Here is a 20,854-nt window from a genome sequence, read left to right as displayed (position 1 = left end):
AAGGTCCTTTGATTACTATGTTTCATCATGTCAAGTATTATTCATGACAGTGATTCTAAATAACTGATGTTGATAATATTGCAGAATAGCAGAGATATTTTGAAATCGCAAATTGGATGAACAGGGTCAGCTCTTGGGGAAATTTGAAAATTTCATATTTTGGTTTGGTATTTCCACATTTATTACTATTATGCTCATTAAGCTGTAACAAAATGATCTTCCTGCTTCTCTTCCTGTAATTCAAGATAGTTTGCACTGATAGGCGTACTCAACAAGGAAAGTAGCTATAAGTGAGACAGCTAATTCAACCCACTATAATCTTGATTGCCACAGCAGTAAAAGAGACAATGCTAATGTAACGTCAAGGTCACGATGGAATAACTGATATCCTGTGCCGAAAAGGGTATGAAGTCCATTAATTTTAGCATACCACTACATAAGACTGTTATAATCTAAATGTCACTGATCTCATTTTGTTTTATGATATTATTTTTGTTGTAACACAACACAGTGAAAATTACTAAAATGAAACCAGAAATTTTGTGTTTCATTTATTACCTGTTTTATTAACCTTGGCATCTTAAGCCTAATTCAGACCAAATGTTTTTGTTTATGTAGCATATTTTTTTGAGTCTTACAGAACAACCAAACAGAAGTACTACCATTTTACCTAACATTTCAAACCATATTGGCTCAGTGAGACACGACGACCCATCTTTTTGTATAAATGCATAAATTGTATACGCTTCTTGATTGAAATGTACAGTAGTCCAAAAGTCTTGAGACGAATAGAGAAGATGCTACTATAGTACCTTGCATTCTTTTCTAATGTAATACAAACATTTTCATTACAAATTATATTATCATTAATAACTTACTGTCAAATTAGAATCTTAGAAACATTTCCATTCATTTCACAATTTCTATTCGGTATTTGGTATGTCCCCTTAGGAGCTTAGCCTTGTTAGGAAAAGCCTCCTGGTTGAAGGTTCTTCATGAAGTTGCTTGAAAAAATGGCAAGAGTAAACAGGAGTACTGCTAAGAATTTAAAATATATGATAGTTTTTATTAGTTTAACACTTTTGTATAGTCATTACATAATTCTATTAATGTTAATGTCTTTAAGATTATTCTTTAAAAAAAAAAAAAGTAGAAAATAGTGAAAATGAAGGTAACTTTTGTGAGTGTCCAAAAATTGAGATTCAGCCTAACTGTGAAAGACTTAGAAATTTTTGAAATTGCGATGCAACTCGCAGAGTTTTTTGTGCTTTTTCTAGGGAAAACTTGAATCGGCAAACTTGCTGTTGCACAAAATTGCTTTGCACGGTCTTTTGCAGTGATGCTTGTTGGCAAATGAGACTTTTTAGCTGTACTACTGTTTGACTGAGTTAATTTGAGCAATCGCAAAATCCTATTAGTATAACAAATGTAAGGTCTAGCTAAAAAACAGCAACAAAAAGAAAAATATTGTGAATAAGCAGATAAAATCAGATATGACACTAACACTTTCAGTTTATGTGATACAAATGCATAGTGTAACACTTATGTCAGTGACAGCATGAAATTATAGGTTGCTTAATACTGCAATGCATTTAAATATTTATTATTTTTTCTAATCAAAATTTAAATGTAATTTACAAAGGAAATTTCACAACCCTAGATCCCACTATATACACTATGACTATATTATAGTATCCAAGATCAGTTCTAGCCCTCGCTGAGCTGAATTATAGTCATGTTATGTTGTTATTTTTAATGTATTACAGCAACGCAGCTCTGTTTTCTAAATAAATGAAACTGCCTGGCATAGAATTCAGCTTATACTTATGTGACACTTCTGTGTCACAGGTTCCTAAATTTACCAGATAAACGAAATTTATTACTAAGAATCCCTGTGTTTGATTGCTATCACTTCACGCTGCATCCGTATTTGTTTGTTGTGGTTAGAGTATGAACAGCTCTGGGCATATGCCCCAGTGCATGGGCTGTTTGTGTGTGCTGCTTGATAACGAATGGCTTCTAGCTTCCACTATTCAGTCCCCTGTAGCACATGCGGTGTGGCCTGATAAAGCTGAAGGAATCCGCTACACACACCAGCACACTGCACAGGTATACACACACACGCACACACACACACCCACACACAGGATAAGTGAGGCAGGATTTTATTTTTGCCTTTTCCCTTTCACAGTAGAAAAATGATTATGACAGCAGTTGTGTGGATTCAGTGTGTGTGAGCTAGGGGCAAATGCTAGAGAGTAAGTGCAGGAGTAAATTTGGCCTCAAGCATTCTAGTGCATTGGTGTTATGTCTCCCCTGGCAAAGGTGCTTCAGCTTGGATAAACACACTGTTTATCAGCTCTGGGTATTACGTGTGTACTTCCGGTTACACCGTGCTTGCTTTTAAATAATGTATTGTGATGAACTACAAAATATAAAGGTATTACTATAAAGTTACAATATACAGTATCTACCTGTATAGTGCTTTTATATCAAAACAACCAGCTTTTTAGTCTACACTGAAAATCTGGGCCGCTTGTCATGAATCCAAAAGAAGCCCTGTAAATGTTAAGCACTGAGTAACATGCCATGTTTGAATTTGCGTAATGAAGCCGAGACGAAAATGGCCTACAAAACCCACGGCATGCATTAGCCTCAACCTGTCACTCAGTGCCACCATCTTTGCCAGGTGCCTCCTTAAATAATCCTGCTGCTCTCTGATGAGCAGGCCTTCAAAAAAAAGAGTAATAAACTAATGTTTTAAACCTGTCAGGCTGAAGGTGAAAAAGCCCATTATTTGTCATTTCAATGCAACTTGATGCAATGTGTCTTTTTTCTGTGCTTCTGTTAGTCAACGCTTGTCATACGCCCAAGAAAACACACAACCGCGAATGTCACTTTTTTCTATAGTATAATATTAAAGCTTTGATTTCTTCTCACTGTGCTTCAGACTGTTTTATTTTCCCTCAAAGGACCTTTCGAATGCAAACCCTACTCAGTGTATCCTCTCCCTAACAAATGTGTGCAGATGGATTTACACAGGCTGCACTGTTAAACACGGGCCAACAATGGTAAATTATTTATCTCCTTCACCACCATCAGCTAAAGTGATTAAGCCATGATGGTCAGCCCTCGTTGCTCTCACGCCCAAACTTCAATCTCCATAATAAATGTGAGCTGGCACGGCAGCGTTTTCTGTTCCGTGGGCCCTCGTTAGGTGTGCTAAATAGCATTAGGAAATTATCACGGAGTACATGAATAGGTTTTAAACAAGCTTCAGAGTTCAATTTACACACTTCAAGCTTGGATTAAAAACATTTCAGGATCATTTGTATTCGCTGCATGTCATTCCAAATGGCTGCTGCTATGACATCAAGAGAGTTAACATGCTACTCTGTATTCTACAAATCTCTAAAGCTACGTTCAAAGTACTAAGTTGAAATGACACAAATCCAATTGTCTTCTTCATGTTAAAATGGACTATACGGACAAAAAAATCGGATCTTTCCAAATCCTAAGTGCCAGTGTGATGCGAATAAGTCGAAATAGTCAAACCAGAATGCGTGTATCTGTCATTGTTGTCAATATTCAGTATCAGCAGTGTGGCAAAACAATGGAGAACACGAAAGAGCAGTGATTACATTAAGTGGAAGAGGTGATTTAATTGATATTCAGGGAATTGATTTAAACAAAACTGCACAGCAAAATCCCCAGTGTTGAATTAACACCTAGAGTGTCTACTTTCAGTGTTCATTTGTGTCCAATCTGACATCAATAAACACTGTAGGTGTTAATTCAACACTGTGGATTTTACTGTGTGAAAGGAATCTACCGAAATCTACCGTGTATGAAAAAATTACCCAAGAAATCCCTGTACACATGTAGGTCATTGCAGAGGGATTGGTGTGTTCAAATTAAAACAGATATGGGTCACATGATGTTTTGAATGTGAACTGTCAAGAGAGACAGACCTGAAATTGTGCAAAGAACTTGTGCGAACATTGCCTAAATGTTAGCAATGACCTCTTCCCTTGTCATTTTACTATCTTCACCTTTCTTATCTTGACTGTCCCTGCCTCATCTCTTTATATTTTTCTTCTTTCACCGCTGCAGTGCAGGTTATTAGAGGTGCCTACATGTTCTTCTCAATTTCAGTCTTTCATTGCTACTCATGCACCTTGTCCCTGCACTCTCACACCTTCTACTCTGCTTCGGCTCAATAATTAGAGGAACAGTTCTGTTGTTGAACAGCCTTTTCTTTTTTTTTTCTTTTTTTTTTTTTTTTGCACGAAGTGGGGCACTTCATTATTTGAGCCAAATACACTTTGAAGTCTTTGAAGTCTTAGTACTGACAGTGAGGTCAGTAAGTAATGGTCATCGTCGCTTTTTGTGTCCAAAACTGTGCCCTATTCCCAATTTACTGCATGTCTGGAAATATACTTGATTAAAGATGAAATCCTTGAAATAAGAGTAATGAGTTCAATTCAAATGATATAGTCTTGGAGGTTGAGGTTTTGGGATTCAAATCCAGTCTTGGGACCTTTTCTGTATTGACTTGTCCTTACTGGAATTTGTACAGTGACTCAGTCTTGGGTGTTGGTCTCACTAAATATGGTCCTGTTCTTGACCAAGAGTTTATAAAAAATAATGTTTGTGTTATCATTTCTTTTCACAGGCAAGTTTGACAAGAAGTCACTCCTTCTAGAAAACAGCCTAATCATTGGTGCAATGTACAAATGAGTAAAGGCTGGTCCCTGGAAACAATTGAATGATTTTTTTGTCTTGGACAGTGGTGGTTTCGACTACACTGTGAAACGTTTCAGGTGGTTAAATTTAGAAACAGAAGTTTACCTTCTGCCATAAAAATGTGAGTAAACTCAATTTGCAGATAACCTTTGTTACAACTCAAAAAGTTATGTTTGACAAGTTTTCCAAGTCAAAACAATGGATTGCTTTAAGTTTCATTTTTGAAAACTTACAAACTTGAGATCAAAACGTGTCATGACAATTGGTGTTTAAGAGAAAAAAATATGTTTTAGAGTGTACAGCAGTACTTGAAGGTACATAATATCAAAAATACACATGCTACACTATAAGAAAAAAGGGTACTAAACTGTACCATTCCTTGTTGCTGAGGTGGTACCCTTAAGCATACACCTTGTCTACCTTTAACCAAGAAAAGTGCATAAAGTGTACCTTTAAATTACTCTAAAAGATAATAACCATCCAGTTATATACAGTACTGTGCAAAAGTTTTAGGCACATGTTGTATTTGCAAGAATTGCTGTAGAGCAAAGATGCCTTCAAAATAATGAAATGTAATGTTTCTACATTTAAAGAAAATACAGTAAAGAGCAGTTGTTGTGACAAATGAATAAAAATAGTAGTCTGAGGTACAATTAGAGTGGTTTTATAAGTTTTATTGAGCATCTTGCAGAACCAGACACAGTTCTTCTGGAGACTTTGACTGTCGCAATTGCTTCTTATTTTTGCAGCAAAACCCAGCAGCCTTTATTGTGGGTTTTTTGTTTTTTTTTTGTCTGAAAAGTGTCTCTTACAATATTTGCTGCTTTCTTTAGTGACATACAAACATTTTTCTGTAACATTTAATTTTGTGCTAGAAAATTAATGTTTGGGAATCTAACATGTTTAACATGGGAATTTAACATCTAAATTATTTACAGGTACACTATAGCCGAATTTGCAGGTGGAAGAGACATTTAAGATACAAAAGATAACAAGGACCCCAGTGAAAGGAAAGGTACAGTTTAGTACCCTTTTTTCTTAGTGTACATTTTACTAAAGCTTTATTGATATGCAGTGCAATACTGCCAAAGAGGAACATACGGTATTGAGGAGTGATAAAACATAGAAAAGATGACTATGATACAATAAGCATCTATCATCACATCTCTGTATCTTTTCCCGCCTTTACACACATTCAATATATTATCCTTTCCTAGGGCTCGATTTCCATGGCAACAGCCCAAAAAGAAATTTGGTTCGGCAAAGCAGCAGTAGTAACAGCGTCTGACAGTAATCACCCAGCGTGCCCTTCTGGCTTACTCACTCTACCTGCAGTCGTACAAGACACTGTCAGAAAATCCAGATAGTTAATTTGCCTGTAGAGCTGGTGGATGAGTCCATCACTCCATTGAGCCTGTGCTTATTGGTGCTGATGGCCGAGCGGAGCTCCGCAATACCGCTCAACTCTACAGCACCAGTGTTGACAATTACTCCAGTCCAGCCCACAACCAGGACGTCATTCTAATTTAGTAGCATAATGGTCCAGAAAAAATGTGCAAGACAAGGTGTTGTTATTCTTCCCATATGTATAGCAACAATTCTCACTTGCTAATCTGCAACTGGCTAGTAGTTCTTTCTCCCAACCAGCCCACATTCAAGGTGTTCACATCATCATAGCAACCATAGGGAAACAGTGGAATTAGAAGAGTACTTCGGGTAAACTTTTTATGAAGGCCATATCAGTAAGACTCTATTTTAAGGATCACAAATAAGGTTATTTGTTTAAGTTTTTTGGAGATCTGTTAGTTGACTAAGTGACTAATAATTGCATTATTAGTTGTGATATTGTGAAATATACACTTTAAACAAACCACTGGGCATCAAATAGGTAACTACGTTTATTATTATATTAAATAAACTTAATTGTCCATGTTTGACTTTTAGGTTCTAGGTAGTGTTAAGTAAAGCATCAAGAATTACTTGTAATAATTAATAATGCAATTAATGTTCTTTTTACATAGAAATATTCCCAGTTATGTAGCAATATGAATAAAACTAATGCATATTTGGAGAAAAAATACTTTCTCAAGTGTTTACTTTGGGCCAGGCCTTAATTAAACTTAAAATAAAGTGTAATAGCCATCCATAAGGCATTATTACAATTATTTACAATGCATTATAATTATATATTGTATAACACTTCGAAACTCAGCTGAAACCTGTCCTGTTTTTTTTTTTCACTAGAAAAGTCATAGCTCATTTTAATGTATATATTTGCATGCATCAAATAACAGAAAGTAACAGAATGTATCTACTTCCAAGTAGAATTTATCAACATATGTATATATTCATTTATAAAAACTTATAAGTTATATTATAAATAAAGCAAGACTTTAGCATATACACCTACAGCACTTATACTATATAATTTCTCACAATTGCATCAAGCTACAATTACACTTAAATACTGAATAATAAACATTTGGCTATATTATAGAGATGCACCGATACTCAGCCAATACGGATGACCGATTATTCAAAGTGATATCGGCCAATACCGATAGTTCTGCCTTTTATGCCTTCTTTTAAATTAATAATAATTAATTCCACAGTTCTGGAAAAAAAATGCAAATAAAAACGTTATTCTCTCCACTTCAACAAGTTGTTTCACAGTAACTGGTCTCATAAACAGAAAATACATTACTCTAATTAACATTAACACATGAACTAAATTCTGAAGATTAAAGTAAGAGTTCTTAACTTATTGAATGTCTTAACTTATTTGAATGTAATATGAATATTAATTCATATTAACATTGACTGAATTCTAAAAAACCTCCTGTTAGTCTCACATTCACTCACCACAACTAAAAGCATTTCTACTTCATCACTGAACATCAAACTGGTAATAAACAGTATAGGCCTAATATAAATTAGATATTAATTCATATTAACATTAAATGAAATACACTACTCTACAAATATGTTTTTCTGTGCAATATATACTTTTTTTGTCAACTCATCTTCATTTAAATCTTTCAACAGTGTACTGGCCCTTTCATTCAGCACGAGCAGCTCGGCAACAAAAAAAAATTAGACTCGACGCAGAAACTCCCGCTTCACTGCTGCAGTGTCCGGTGTAAAACTTTAGCAGTGCAGAGGTTACAGAGATTACAGTTTTGTCGTCATTCTACACAAGACACATCATCTTTAGACACAGCACAAAATCAATGTGTTTTCCCGCCCTCTTTTGATTGACAGGATATAATCGGCCCTGATCATCGGATGTCTGTAAACTGTCGGCCGATGTCGTGAAAAATTGCATTTATCGCCCGATACCGATTATTGGCCGATACTTCGGTGCATCTCTAATATATTGCAGTTATTAACAGACATAGAACAATAATAGACTGTTCAAACTGAATTTAGGTTTCTTTGCTATTAGCATTATAATGTGTTATAAACACTGTTTATAAAGCATTGTTAGCCACTGCTATAAATTGAAATGCCTTTTCATAAATAACAATGCACATAACGCCTTATGAATGCATTATAACATGTTATGAATGTGTTCATAGTTCATTAAATACAGTATATGTCCTTCATATATCCTACTCACATAACTTTTTTGCTGGATACTTCTCTCAGCTTGTTGTTCTTGGTCAGGCACTTTGCTGTATTCCCTCTTAATTTATTTCCTGCCTTAGTGCTCACTAGTGTATGTGTCTGTCATGCTACAGCAGCGAAAGTGTGGCTTCACCCATCACAGCTTATTAGAAAACACTCAGACATCTCACTATAGCTTTCTGCCTGTTTTCTGTCTGTCTCATAGTCAATCACTGTGTTCACTGCGTGTGCATGTGTGTGTGTGTATCAGGAGAGAAAAGACGGACATGGGGAATGAGCAGCAGCTGTTTGTTACATTTTCATTTTGTCTGTCTGTCCGTCTGTCTTTTAATAGGCCGTCGGTGGAAGCAGTGTAGCGTAGACTGAATCCCAGGTGAAGTAGAGTTGATTGTGTTTCATCAGCAATGGGTCGATGTGAAAAAGCTAAGGCCATCTAAGGTTGTGTTTCTAAACTCAGTCCTCAGACAGAGGCAGTCAGAAGGTCCATTTTAGTTCTGTCCAAGCTTCCAGCACACCTAAACCAAGCAATCAGGAATACTGAAGACCTGGCTCAGGTGTGTGAGGAGATAGAACATGTACACCCAGGCTCCCTGAGGACTGAACTGGGAAACACTGAGCTAAGGAGGACTTACAAAATGAGGCCAGGCCTGGAAAGTGAAGACACAGCCGTGTGCATATTTGAGCACATTGTTTTGTTTAATCAGATTTGTTTCTTTCAACTCCTTCAGCCACAGCATTAAGACATTCAATCATTCATTCACTCATTCAATCGTCTTCAGTAACCACTTTATTCTAGTCAGGGTCATGGTGGATCTAAAGCCTATTCTGGAAGCACAGTGTGTGGCAGAAGTACACCTTGGGCATCATGCACACACACATTAACACCTAGAGCAACTTTTCCTTACCCAGTCCACCTACTGGCATGTTTTTGAGAGATGGGAGGAAACCAGAGAACATGGATGAAACCCATGGATGAAACCACACAGACTGTAACCCAAACACAGGATTAAACTGGGGATGCTGGAGCTGTGAGACTGCCCAACTTTAAGACATTTTTGAAAAATCCCACTCAAAAAAGACATCCATGCCTTAGCTAGCAGTGAGAAAGGCACAGGAAACAGTGTTAAGAGACAAACTCTCTAGGATTTAGCTAAGGAAAAAACAACATGGGCTCTCTGTAAAGCACTGGGAATCATGTTATATTTGTACAAGAATCCAGCATCTATTTTTTTAAAAAAGTTGAAGATTGCCAATAAGCAGTCCCTCCAGGATTTGGCAATTTTCTGATCGCAGAAATGAATGCAAAACCAAGCACCTCTGCGATATTCTGAGGAGCTTGCAATTTTTCAAAATGACCACAGATTTTCCACAGATTTGGGCTAAGACGCACTCATGTGATGTACTCATAGTGCACATTCAGCGCATTTAACAAACATCACTGCAAAAAAAATTGTGCAATTGCAATTTTGCCAAGTGAAGTACTTTTCTGCAAAAAAAAACAACAAAACAAAAAAAAACGCATAATTTTACAAATTTTGAAAAACAGCCACAGCAAAATCAAGCATTTTTAGTCGCAACAATCACAAAAAAACTCAGCGCCATCCTGTACAGACTGAATAATGAAAGGAGCAGCACCAGAAGCCTGTAGGATCTAAATGAGAGCACGAGCTTATAGATCTAAAGACGCGAGCTATGCATGCCCTGGTTAATGTAATCACATAAAGCTTGGGCCAGAATATCCCTCGTGTTGACGGGCTGCTTTGTCTTGTGTGTGCATGGGTATTTGCTATATTTCTTGAAATAAATAAGTAATGCAGACAAACAGAGGCACACAGGCTCAGGTACAGGGGTGTGTTTGCTGCATGACCTCATTCCCCAGCCTGAGGCTTGTGTTTGCACTATTGTATGCTTCTTCTCTGGCAGGACCTCCATGCAGCTCTTTCCCCTCGCGCATCTAAATTAAATAGGAGCATTTTCACTGCTGCATCCTACAGGTCCTATTTCTTTCGTCTCATTGGCTATGATATTATCCTTGGGGTTGCGGCGCTACACAAAGTATAATTTATCGTCTCTTCAGCAACACACATTTGCAAGCCTGGCGTATTTCATTTGTTCCATAAATATCAGTATTAAAATATGAAATGCTTTTGGTCTGGTTTTGCCTATAGTGTGTGGCAGAAATACCTCATATATACAGTGCAGGAAATAAGTATTGAACGTGTCAACATTTTTTTCAGTAAATATATTTCCGATGAGGCTATTCACATAAAATTTCACCAGACATCAGTATTAACTCAAGAAGTCCAGACATATAAAGAAATCTGAATATTAAAGTCCATAAATAAAGTTATGTGTAATAAAGAGGAATGACACAGGAAAAAAGTACTGAACACGCTAACTGAAATTTATTTAATACTTAGTGGAGAAGCCTTTGTTTGTACTGACAGCTTCAAGACACTTCCTGTATGAAGAAATTAATCGGCCCAGTATTCAGGTGTGATTCTGACCCATTCTTCTAAACATATTGTCTTTAAATCTTAATTCAATTCAGGTGATTGACTGGGCCATTCTAACACCTTCATTTTTTTTTCTCTGAAACCAACTGACAGTTTCTTTTGCTGTATGCTTTGGATCGTTGTCCTGCTGGAAGGTCCACCCACGTCTCATCTTCATCATCCTGGTGGATGGCAGCAGATTCTTCTCAAGTATCTCCCGGTAAAGGGCTCCATTCATCGTTCCTTCAATTATATGAAGTCTGCCAGTACCATACGATGAAAAACAGCTGCACACCATGATGCTCCCACCTCCAAACTTCACGATTTCTTCTCCAAACATGGTGTGTAGTGTGACAGACAAAAAGTTCAATTTTGCTCTCGTCTGACCAGACTACACGCTCCCAGTATTTCATAGGCTTGTCCAAATGAGTTGTAGCAAACTTTAAACGAGCTTCGACATGCCTTTTCTTTCGTAATGGAGTCTTGCGGGGTGAGCGTGAGCAGTGAAGTGCATTGCCTATTGTTTTCTCTGTGACGATGGTACCTGCTGCCTCCAAGTGTTTCTGGAGCTCTTTCCGAGTGGTCCTTGGCTCTTGGGCTACTCTTCTGACTATTCTTCTGACTCCCTGGTCAGAAATCTTGCGGGGAGCTCCTGTGCATGGCTGGTTGATGATGGAGTGACATTGTTTCCACTTGTGGATAATGGCCCCAATGGTGCGTACTGGTGAATTCAGAAGTTTTGAAATACGTCTGTATCCGATTCCATCAATATGATTCACAGCAATATGGTGGCAAAGGTCTTGGGAGAGCTCTTTGCTTTTACCCATCATGAGATATTTCTTGTGTGACACCATGGTAAGGAAAAGCCTTTTTATAGACCATCAATTTACTAACCCAGCTGATATTAATTTGCACAGATAGGGGATATAATTATTTACAGATTTCAGCTGGTTCCTTGCCTTACCTTGCCTTGGAGAACTGCTTTTTCTTAGCGTGTTCAATACTTTTTTCCTGTATGATTCCACTTTATTACACATAACTTTATTTATGGACTTTAATGTTCAGAATATTTGTGGATTTCTTGAGTTAATACTGATGTCTGGTGAAAATTTCAGGTGAATAGCCTCATTGGTATTATTATTATTATAATATTATATAATATTATTTACTTATATATATATATATATATATATATATATATATATATATATATATATATATATATATATATACATATATATATATATATATATACATATATAATGTTTAATATATATAGTATATTTAATATAAAATAGATATACAGTGCCCTCCACTAATATTGGCACCCTTGGCAAATATAAACAAAGAAGGCTGAAACCTTTTGATCTTTTGTTCAAAAAATTCACAAAAATACTCTGCTCTCATGGATATCACACAAATGCAAACACAACACAGTTTTATCAAAAAATATCTTCGTTAAATATAGGTGTGCAACAAATACAAACAAATATGGCATCACGTGAATAATATGTCATTTCACATGTGCAAAAGAATTATTCAAGAGGGAAATCACATCTGAAAAATTAAACCTTGTGGTATGCATGGGACAAATTAACGTGTAATTAAGTAATACGGAAATGGAACATTACATATGGAAATAAAAGAACCATGTAAAAAAATATACATGTGGAAATAAATACACATGCACTATATATGATGAGGTCATTACATATGAAAAATGTGTGAAATACAAGATGTAAAGTGTCCAGGAACCACATTTGTATATTCCACATGTGAATCATATGAGAATTCACATAAGAATTCATGTTATTTTTCTTATAAAGGTGATGTGTGTGTGTGTGTGTGTGTGTCTGTGTGGGTAGAACAGGGAAAGGTAAAATTTCATACATACGTAATGAAGTGTATGTTATACACTGATGAAATATTTAATGATAATGACATTTTAAAATGCTCCTCACATGACCTAATGCATCCTGAATGAAAATAAAGGTGTAAAGCAGGATTCATGCACACTGTAACCTTACTGTAACCTCACTTTAATTAAAATACTCATTGCGGCTGCAGCTCATGTTCTGCGTGGTTGTGATAGTTTAGTGGAAGTTTAGTGCTCTTCTCTGTGGTACTTCAAAGTACTCGATGCCTAAAAAAAAACCTGTGCCGACATGTATCCTGCCACAGTGTGTGATATGGAGCAGAGCGCCATTACTACAAGGAAGTAATTACAACTAAACAGACATCATATGGAAAAATCAATTTCTAAATAGACCATGGGTGGCAAGTGGTGCAGGGGGTAGCGTTGCTGCTTCACAGCTCCAGGTCCCAGCATATTTGTGTGGTTCGGATTTGGTTTCCTTCAGGTGCTCCAGTTTTCTCTCATCTTGATTGGCTACTCTAAATTGCTCATAGGTGTGACTGTGTGTGTGCATGGAGCCCTGTGACAGACTGGCATCCCATCTTGGGTGTATTTCGTCATACGACTTGTATACATGGAATAGGTTCCAGGATAAAACGCTAACTGAAAATGAAGGAATGAATGAAAATAATCAGTTTTCAACAAATGTTTAATGTACACCATTGTACTGCACTGCATACAAATCAGCAACGCATGTTTTAAAATCAAGACGCTCTCAGCTCAGTCACATTCCACCCTCGAAGAATAAACCTGAGCACTTCACTGTTCACTCCATCATTGACACGGTCATAAACACTAACATAAAAGGGCATGTTACTGTGACTGTAAAGGCAGCAGTAAAGTGTCAATCTCTAAACATGACTGGCAGTGAAGAGGAATTAATTGGGCCTGATGCCAGACAAGTGGTGTGAAGCTTAACCACCATTTCCAAGATAACAGGGTAAAAAGACAATATCACACCATCAGGTTAATGCATGCTAGCAGGCTTCGGTTTATTACAGCTTTTAGGAAATGGGATCATTTAAAGTTTAATCTCAACATTTTTTTAGTCAACTATTACCTTACCTTAAACAAGTGAGAATAATGCAATGCCCTGCATACAGTCATATATGGGTATAAAATAATTCATTAATTTAAACCTTTAAATCATTAATATAAACCTTGCAGCCAGAATTACTGTCCAAGCCATGATGTCAGGGAAAATTCATCAAAACCTTCTGACCAATCAGATTCGAGAATTCAGCTGCATTGTGGTGTAGTGAGGCAGATCCAATCCGAGCGTGTACTGTACATGTGCAATCTCGGGACGGAAACTCACAACCTTCTAATCAATAGCTCAGAAGATTTACACACTGCTTATTTCATTATGAACCTATAAACTAGTGGTAAATCCATCTAAGCTCTTAAAGTAAACTAATACACTCTTGTCTTGTTTTTACAAGGAGATACATTTCCCCTTTTGGTAACTGCTTTTGTAATGATTAGTCTAAAAGTAGTAGATTTCGTAGCACCACTCCTGTGGTTCTCCCTTATTGCTAGACGTGGATATATAAACTTTCTATTGGGGATACACTGAACGTTTGTTTGGTTATTCTAGCACGAGCTCAGCTTTCAATTGAACAAATTACACGAGACCTTATTATCTAATGCATTCAGCGAAACAGTGCTGGAATCTCATTTCATTTTGCTCTTATTTGTGGGAAAGAGGCTGATTATAGTTTGTATGAGTCTTAGATCAAGGTTCTCTGCTCCCATTCATGGCTAACATCTGTTGCATGATGTTTTCTCTGGCCATCATTATGTGCAATGAAATTAGAAAGCGAATGAATATGTACTTCAGACAAAGTCTTATTGCTTTTCTTTATTCTCCATTTTTTTCCCCCAATTCTGCACAGAAAACCTGTTTTGCCCCAGCATCGCTTCAGGATGAAATTGTTACGTGCATGCAATTTATTCAAGGGTGTGAGACTAAGGGAATGTGACATTCAGTGTTATAAGATATTCATTAAATGCCATTTCCTTTAATTCCCTTTCAATTGAATATAAGAATAACAATCACACCAAGAAAGCAAACCATGGTAGGATGTTGTTTAGCGCCGTGTCAGCCGCAGGAAGCAATGATCCAGCTGAAATTACTTTAGACGCAAGTTGGTGACCATGACAAAGGCTAAGCCAGTCCTAGTTATGATCAATAATGTCTCTATCATTCAGAAGGCTAAATGAGCCAGTGTAGCGTGGCCAGTATGGAGAAACAGTGTGGTTTTGCTAATAGTGACAACGAATTTCAGACAAGGGCATATCATGAATCTGTCAGGGACTGCTGAGCAACAAGTCAGGTGCATTTATACTGTATGATAAGTGTAAATGCCCTTGTTTTCTGTTTCATCGATGTAATTCAGTTACGTCTCTGCTGCTTTGTATTAACTGATAAGTTAATAGTCTATTAACATAAAGCAGGGATGGTCAAACGGTGGACCGCAGTCTGGATGCAGTATTTCAGCAGACCAAACCGTTTACTTCAAAACATATGATAGCTGAGCTGTTCAGTATATCAGAAAATCCAGACTGTAGTTCAGTACGGCTTCGGTAGCAGGTTTTCTGCAGCAGTTTATTCAATCACATGCATTTATGTAAATAATTTAGCTGAAGGTAGCTCATTCAACCAGAGACTAGCTACAGGGAAAGAGACGTAAGCTCATAAAGGTGACAGTTTTCGACGATGATGTTTCATTATATTTACCCTCTCTGGTGTGATTAGCAAACAGACAACATGGTTAATATATAAGAAAACCAACAACGAAGACGGAATGTTTAACGGCATATAGATAGAGAAGCATCTATTTATTCTCCTTTTGTCAAATTCAAAATAGACATCTAACCTGTTCCATAGTGTTTACCAAAAGTGATAACATGAAGCATTACAATGAAGGTTAATAAAACCCTAAATGATTCTTCAGTCTGTCCCTTTAGGGGAACTCTTAAACGCTTTATGTGTAACCCTACAACAGAGATTGTATACATATCAGATAGGGTTTCAAGGACGCTAAGGCTCTTTAGCTTCCAACAATGAGGTTGTGATTTTTTTTAGGAACAATGGACTCCATACCAACCCATTTGTGTAGCACAAACAATATTGCTGAACTTCTAGTAGCACTTCGTGTATGTTATTTTATTCATAAATTCATCTTCAGTAACCGCTTTTGGATCCAGAGACTATCCTATGAACACTCTAGAAGGGAATACAATCAATTGTAGTCTTTTTATCAAACGGTTATTACACCTTGCTTATTATTACAAGTTTTCTGAAGTTTGAACACAAGTTTACGGAAGTTTGCATATGGCGCAGAGGGCCTTCATTTAAACTACACAAATTTATTATTGTGATGATGTCATCAAAATAATAAGGGCATTCTGATATGAAATTTTAATCTAATACCATGAGAGAGAAGGCACTCTGACCAAGAGCTCTTCCAGACTAATGTGCTAATCCTCTAAAGTCCTCTAAACCCAGTTTTTTGTTTTAGATCTGTTTCCCAATGCACATTTTGCAGCATCTGCGCAAACATCACCACAGTTCCCTGGCCAAATTAAATAAATAAATAAATACCACGATATTTTTGCATCAGCATCTTGCAGCTACACCTTTCTTTCATGTAATGACACTCAAAAACAAACCCCTAGGTGCTGATGCCAAATTCACCCAGGTTGCTGCGCTAAATTGCTGAATCTCGTCACTTTGTCTTACTCCTGAGGTGGACTGCCACAATGTCAGGACACAAAGCTCCAGCAGTCCTTGTAAAGAAGTCTATTGCCTCAGCTTGTTCGCAGTTTCAAAAAGAGGTAGATTTTCTACCACACTGGAAAAAGACAAGCCGATTTTCATGTGCTTTCTTAATGGTAGTATCAGCGTACCAAACAGCAAGTGTTATCTTTATGTCACTTCACACTGCCAAAGCACTCAAGGGAAAAAATGGCACATTGCTCAATTCTGCCTGCTTTTTAGCAGGTCCCAAGGAGTCGGGCTGATGAATAAGCCTACCATGCGCAAAAGTATACAGCCATTGCTCAGTAATTACGGCACAGTTCACCAGCAAGTTAACAGCAATTATGCAATCAGACCCTCACCGATGTTAATGCCAGCCTTGAAAACGAGGGAAACTGAAGCTCTCGAGCACTTAAAAGGGACTTCAAAATGAGAATTTACTGTAAGCTGTGTGTGCTTGTGCAGATGGATTTGTGTTGTGAAAACAGCTTTTTCCTGCGCAGAATTTTAGATTTTTATTCCCTGAATGGAAACATGAATTTGTCTTTGTAATGACGCAAACCGCTCAGCTAAGTGAACCTTGGGATCCTTCTCATCACTAGCCTTACCCATAAACATCACTACACCTTGCGAATAAATAAAGAAACAAATTATGACTAAGAATAGAAAACAGAAAATCTCTTACTGCCTTGCTTACTTATTAAGGAAGATGTTACATTTGCTTCCATATATCTATACTGTTATATTGCTGGAAGAAAAGAAAAGTGATTTTCTTCCTTATGCACCTTCCTCATCCATGTCAATGAGTCTTCAATCCTCCAGCGAAAATAAAAATCATTGTATTGCAAAACTATTGATTTATATGCTACAATCAGTCCTTTTAAAATGTGACTCACAAACTAAGGAACTTTCTCAATTCCCATGTGCTCTAATAGAAAAGTGGAGCAGATACAGAACAGCAATAAGTACTGGAGTCGAGTGCATTGTCTTCCTCAAGCCATATTTCATTTAGCTTTTTGAGCGTGTGCAATGTATCTCATCACACACCATATCATGGGCAATGACCTTGGCCAGCCAGACAAAGTGAGTGTGCTCTCACCTTCTTGCCTCATTTGCCTCAGTATAGATTTCCATGAACACATTACTTTTAAACTAGAAACAAAAAAATCCTCCCACAGCCTAAGGCCAAGAGAAACATAAGAAGAAAGGAACATCCAAACATGTACAGAATGTGAGACATGGTAATAAATCTGAATATCCAGCCTAAAGCAGTCACATTTTGCTAGCTTGCACAAGAATTGAAAAGTCGAACTGAAACTCAAAAAGCTGCACATTCTTTTAAAAATTCATGTTTCTTCAATTAAATTGCTCTACAATCCAGATAACCAGTCATGGTTGAGGCCTGAATTGACAACTATATTTTGTTCAATGATTATCAGTCACAAAGAGGACATATATTTTTCTCTGTTAACACATTCTGCACTATATATACTGTATATATATATATATATACATATATATATATATATATATATATATATATATATATATATATATATATATAAAATTTATTTATTTATTTATTTTCAAATCTTATATTATAATGTCTATGTAGACAGAAAGTCCAGCATTGTTTCGCCACGCATAAAAAGTCCAGTTTAGGTGAAAAGTTTTCTAAAAAAAAAAAAAAAAAAAATTAATTCCCTTTTTTATTAAGCGCACAATGTTCTCAGCCAGTGAGAATACCCTGCCGCTGACAGAGTGCACTTGCTTCAAATCAGCGAGGCTTGCAGTCGTGGTTTACCAGGATATCTGCACTGGGCCTGTATGCCTACCTTCCCCTGATAGAATGTTAAAACAATATAATGGACTATCCTTCACCACTTCTCGACCGCTATTGTCATATCAAGAATGAAATGAGGGCTAGAAGACAAGGCTCGATGGAGAGCACTGAGCAGTCGACATTATGTCTCATCCATAAACAAGTCTCATTTGTTTTGTCCGTGGCATACACACAAAAACCAGTAGAAATTATTAAAGGATATCATACATGTATCGCGTTGCTGGGAAAAGCTGAGGAGTCGGATAGCTTAATGGCTAGCGTGTATGAGCCTTGCTTCCAATTGTTATCTACCCCCCCTCCCACACACACACACACACACACCCACACACACATACACACTTTCACCTTAATATCCTCGGCTGTCTAAAGTGAATATAATGCATTTTTAAATATGCAGGCGTGTTTCAAATTGGGGGAAACTATACATGTAGGCATCATATTGGATTTCTGCTCTTACCTATATTTATCTAAATTACTTTCATGTATTTTCTGAATGTACTGCATGTTCATACTGCATCATATTTCTGCATTAGCAGTCACAAATTATTACACTTAAATTACAAACCTAAATATAACAGAAGCCAAAATTATTACACTATTCAAAAAAAAAAAAAAAAAAAAGGAGAATGATTCTATCAATATTGTCTCTCCTCTTGCTTAAATAGTTCAGTTTAAACCTCACGTGGTTCTGGAAAGTTCACTGCTATGTATCAAGGGCAAATGAAACGGCCCATGAACTACTCTGAATTTATCAGTATTACATTTGAGTTACACGTCAAACGAAAACGAATTAAGACCTAATGAGAAGAAATAATGCCAGTTTGACCTCGGCGTTACCCTTAAACTAGACTCTAGTGCCATCTATTGAAGAAAGAAACCTATAAATCACTTTATCTGCAAGAGCGAACTCTTCATCTCCTCCCAAACTGACGCAAGCAATTCTTGGAAATGATTTACCAATTCGCCCTGGTGCGTAAAAGTCCGCCAAGCATGTCTATTCAAATCTAGCGCATTGCAACTGCTCGAATCGTCGCATCATACATGTCAGTGGGCATAAAAGCATCATTGTTTGCGCCAGGAATCTCTGAAAACATGTTCTCACATGCACATTTCCTCCGAAATGGAGATCTGTAGCTGTGTAATGATCGCATAACGCAGCCCGAGGATAGAGGAGAGATTGACACGGCAGTTGACAGGGTAAATAAAAATAAAAAAACCGGGACAGGGCGGGGGGAATTATCTCATGCACGAGAAGCAAAAGTAAATAAAAATAAAAAGTAAAGTCAGAGCAGGGTTACCTTCTTTGAGGAAGCGCGAGTGGAGAAGGAGCACGAGGGAACAGCAGAGCGCCGCTCCTGCCAAAGCCCACGCGACCCGCACGAGCTGCATGGCGGCGGCGCAATTCTCACACACCCGGAGAGGCTTCACACAGCCAACCGCGCTCCCATCCTTCTCCCATAGAAGCGAAAAAACACTGTTAACAATAGTAACAACAATGGAAACCAATGTCAGATCCCTTTCCTCGCGCTTCGGGTGAAGGAAGGAAGGAAGGAATCCCGTTGCTCCTCGGTGGCTGAAAAGCGCTGATGTGTTATTCAAACCCGGAGGGCGTAAAATTTCCCACGGTGGGCTATTTCCCCTTCAGCTGCAGTCTGAGCTCCTCTCTCTCTCTCTCTCTCTCTCACCCTTTTTATCTGTGCCTTAAGCACTGTGATGCACCATCATGTCGTTTTGCTGCATCCTCTCTGTCTCTCTCTCTCTCTCTCTCTCCAAACTATCCACGCGCTGTTTTACGCACGACGTTGCTCTCTCCCCAACGGCACTATTTTTTCTGTCCTTAATCACGAGTTTGTCAAACGACTTCGGGAACAAAAAACAGGCGTCTTCCCTGTGTTCCTGCTCATGTTCGCGCCGTTTTCGGTGTCGCTCGAGCTGAATTATTATTATTATTACTATTATTATTATTATTTAAATAAAGTGAAGTGAACGGCGCGTGCGTGCGCTCGCGCCTCGTCCGCGTCTGCTCCTCGCTTCTCAACCAGCGCGCACAGACGCGACTTTTTCTCTCCTCTCCCCTGCTGACGTCATTCCCCCCCCCCCCCCCCCCCCCAATCACCGTGAGTGTGGAGGCGGCGGATGCGAGCAGGAGGAACACAGCGCTGACATCTCCCAGCTAAACACGCCAGCGTTGGATTAACTCTCCCAGTGTTAACATGCACACTGGATTCACTGAATTCACATCTACAGTGTGGAACAGAGCGCGTGAACACATACAGTGCAATTACACTTTCAATTAACACATACAATTAACACTTTCAACTCTTCCAGGAATGAGTTATCACATGGTCTATTGTATCTGATCGTTTAAAATGTACACTAACGGGTTTTAAATGAGCTCACAACTTCAGTGATGAATAACTGTTGAATTGATTCCTAGACTGATTGAATTAACTCGTGCTTCAGAG

General features: G+C 37.7%; 1 protein-coding gene across 2 annotated transcripts in view; it reads right to left on the bottom strand.

Moving 5' to 3' along the window:
* The window catches only part of LOC128622958 (chemokine-like protein TAFA-5), a 92,994-nt gene extending 72,595 nt beyond the window's left edge, over positions 1-20,399 (bottom strand). For both annotated transcript variants that reach the window (XM_053649732.1, XM_053649731.1), the window contains exon 1: positions 19,688-20,399. In XM_053649732.1, the coding sequence (XP_053505707.1) occupies positions 19,688-19,778 (91 nt within the window). In that variant the 5' untranslated portion in view covers positions 19,779-20,399. The remainder of the gene's footprint in view (positions 1-19,687) is intronic.
* Positions 20,400-20,854: the final 455 nt, after the last annotated feature.

The sequence above is a fragment of the Ictalurus furcatus genome, chromosome 19 (genome assembly GCF_023375685.1).
Source record: "Ictalurus furcatus strain D&B chromosome 19, Billie_1.0, whole genome shotgun sequence".
In the NCBI taxonomy this organism is placed as follows: domain Eukaryota; kingdom Metazoa; phylum Chordata; class Actinopteri; order Siluriformes; family Ictaluridae; genus Ictalurus; species Ictalurus furcatus.
Note: the sequence above shows the minus strand (reverse complement) of the source record. Positions and strands in the feature narration are given on the sequence as shown.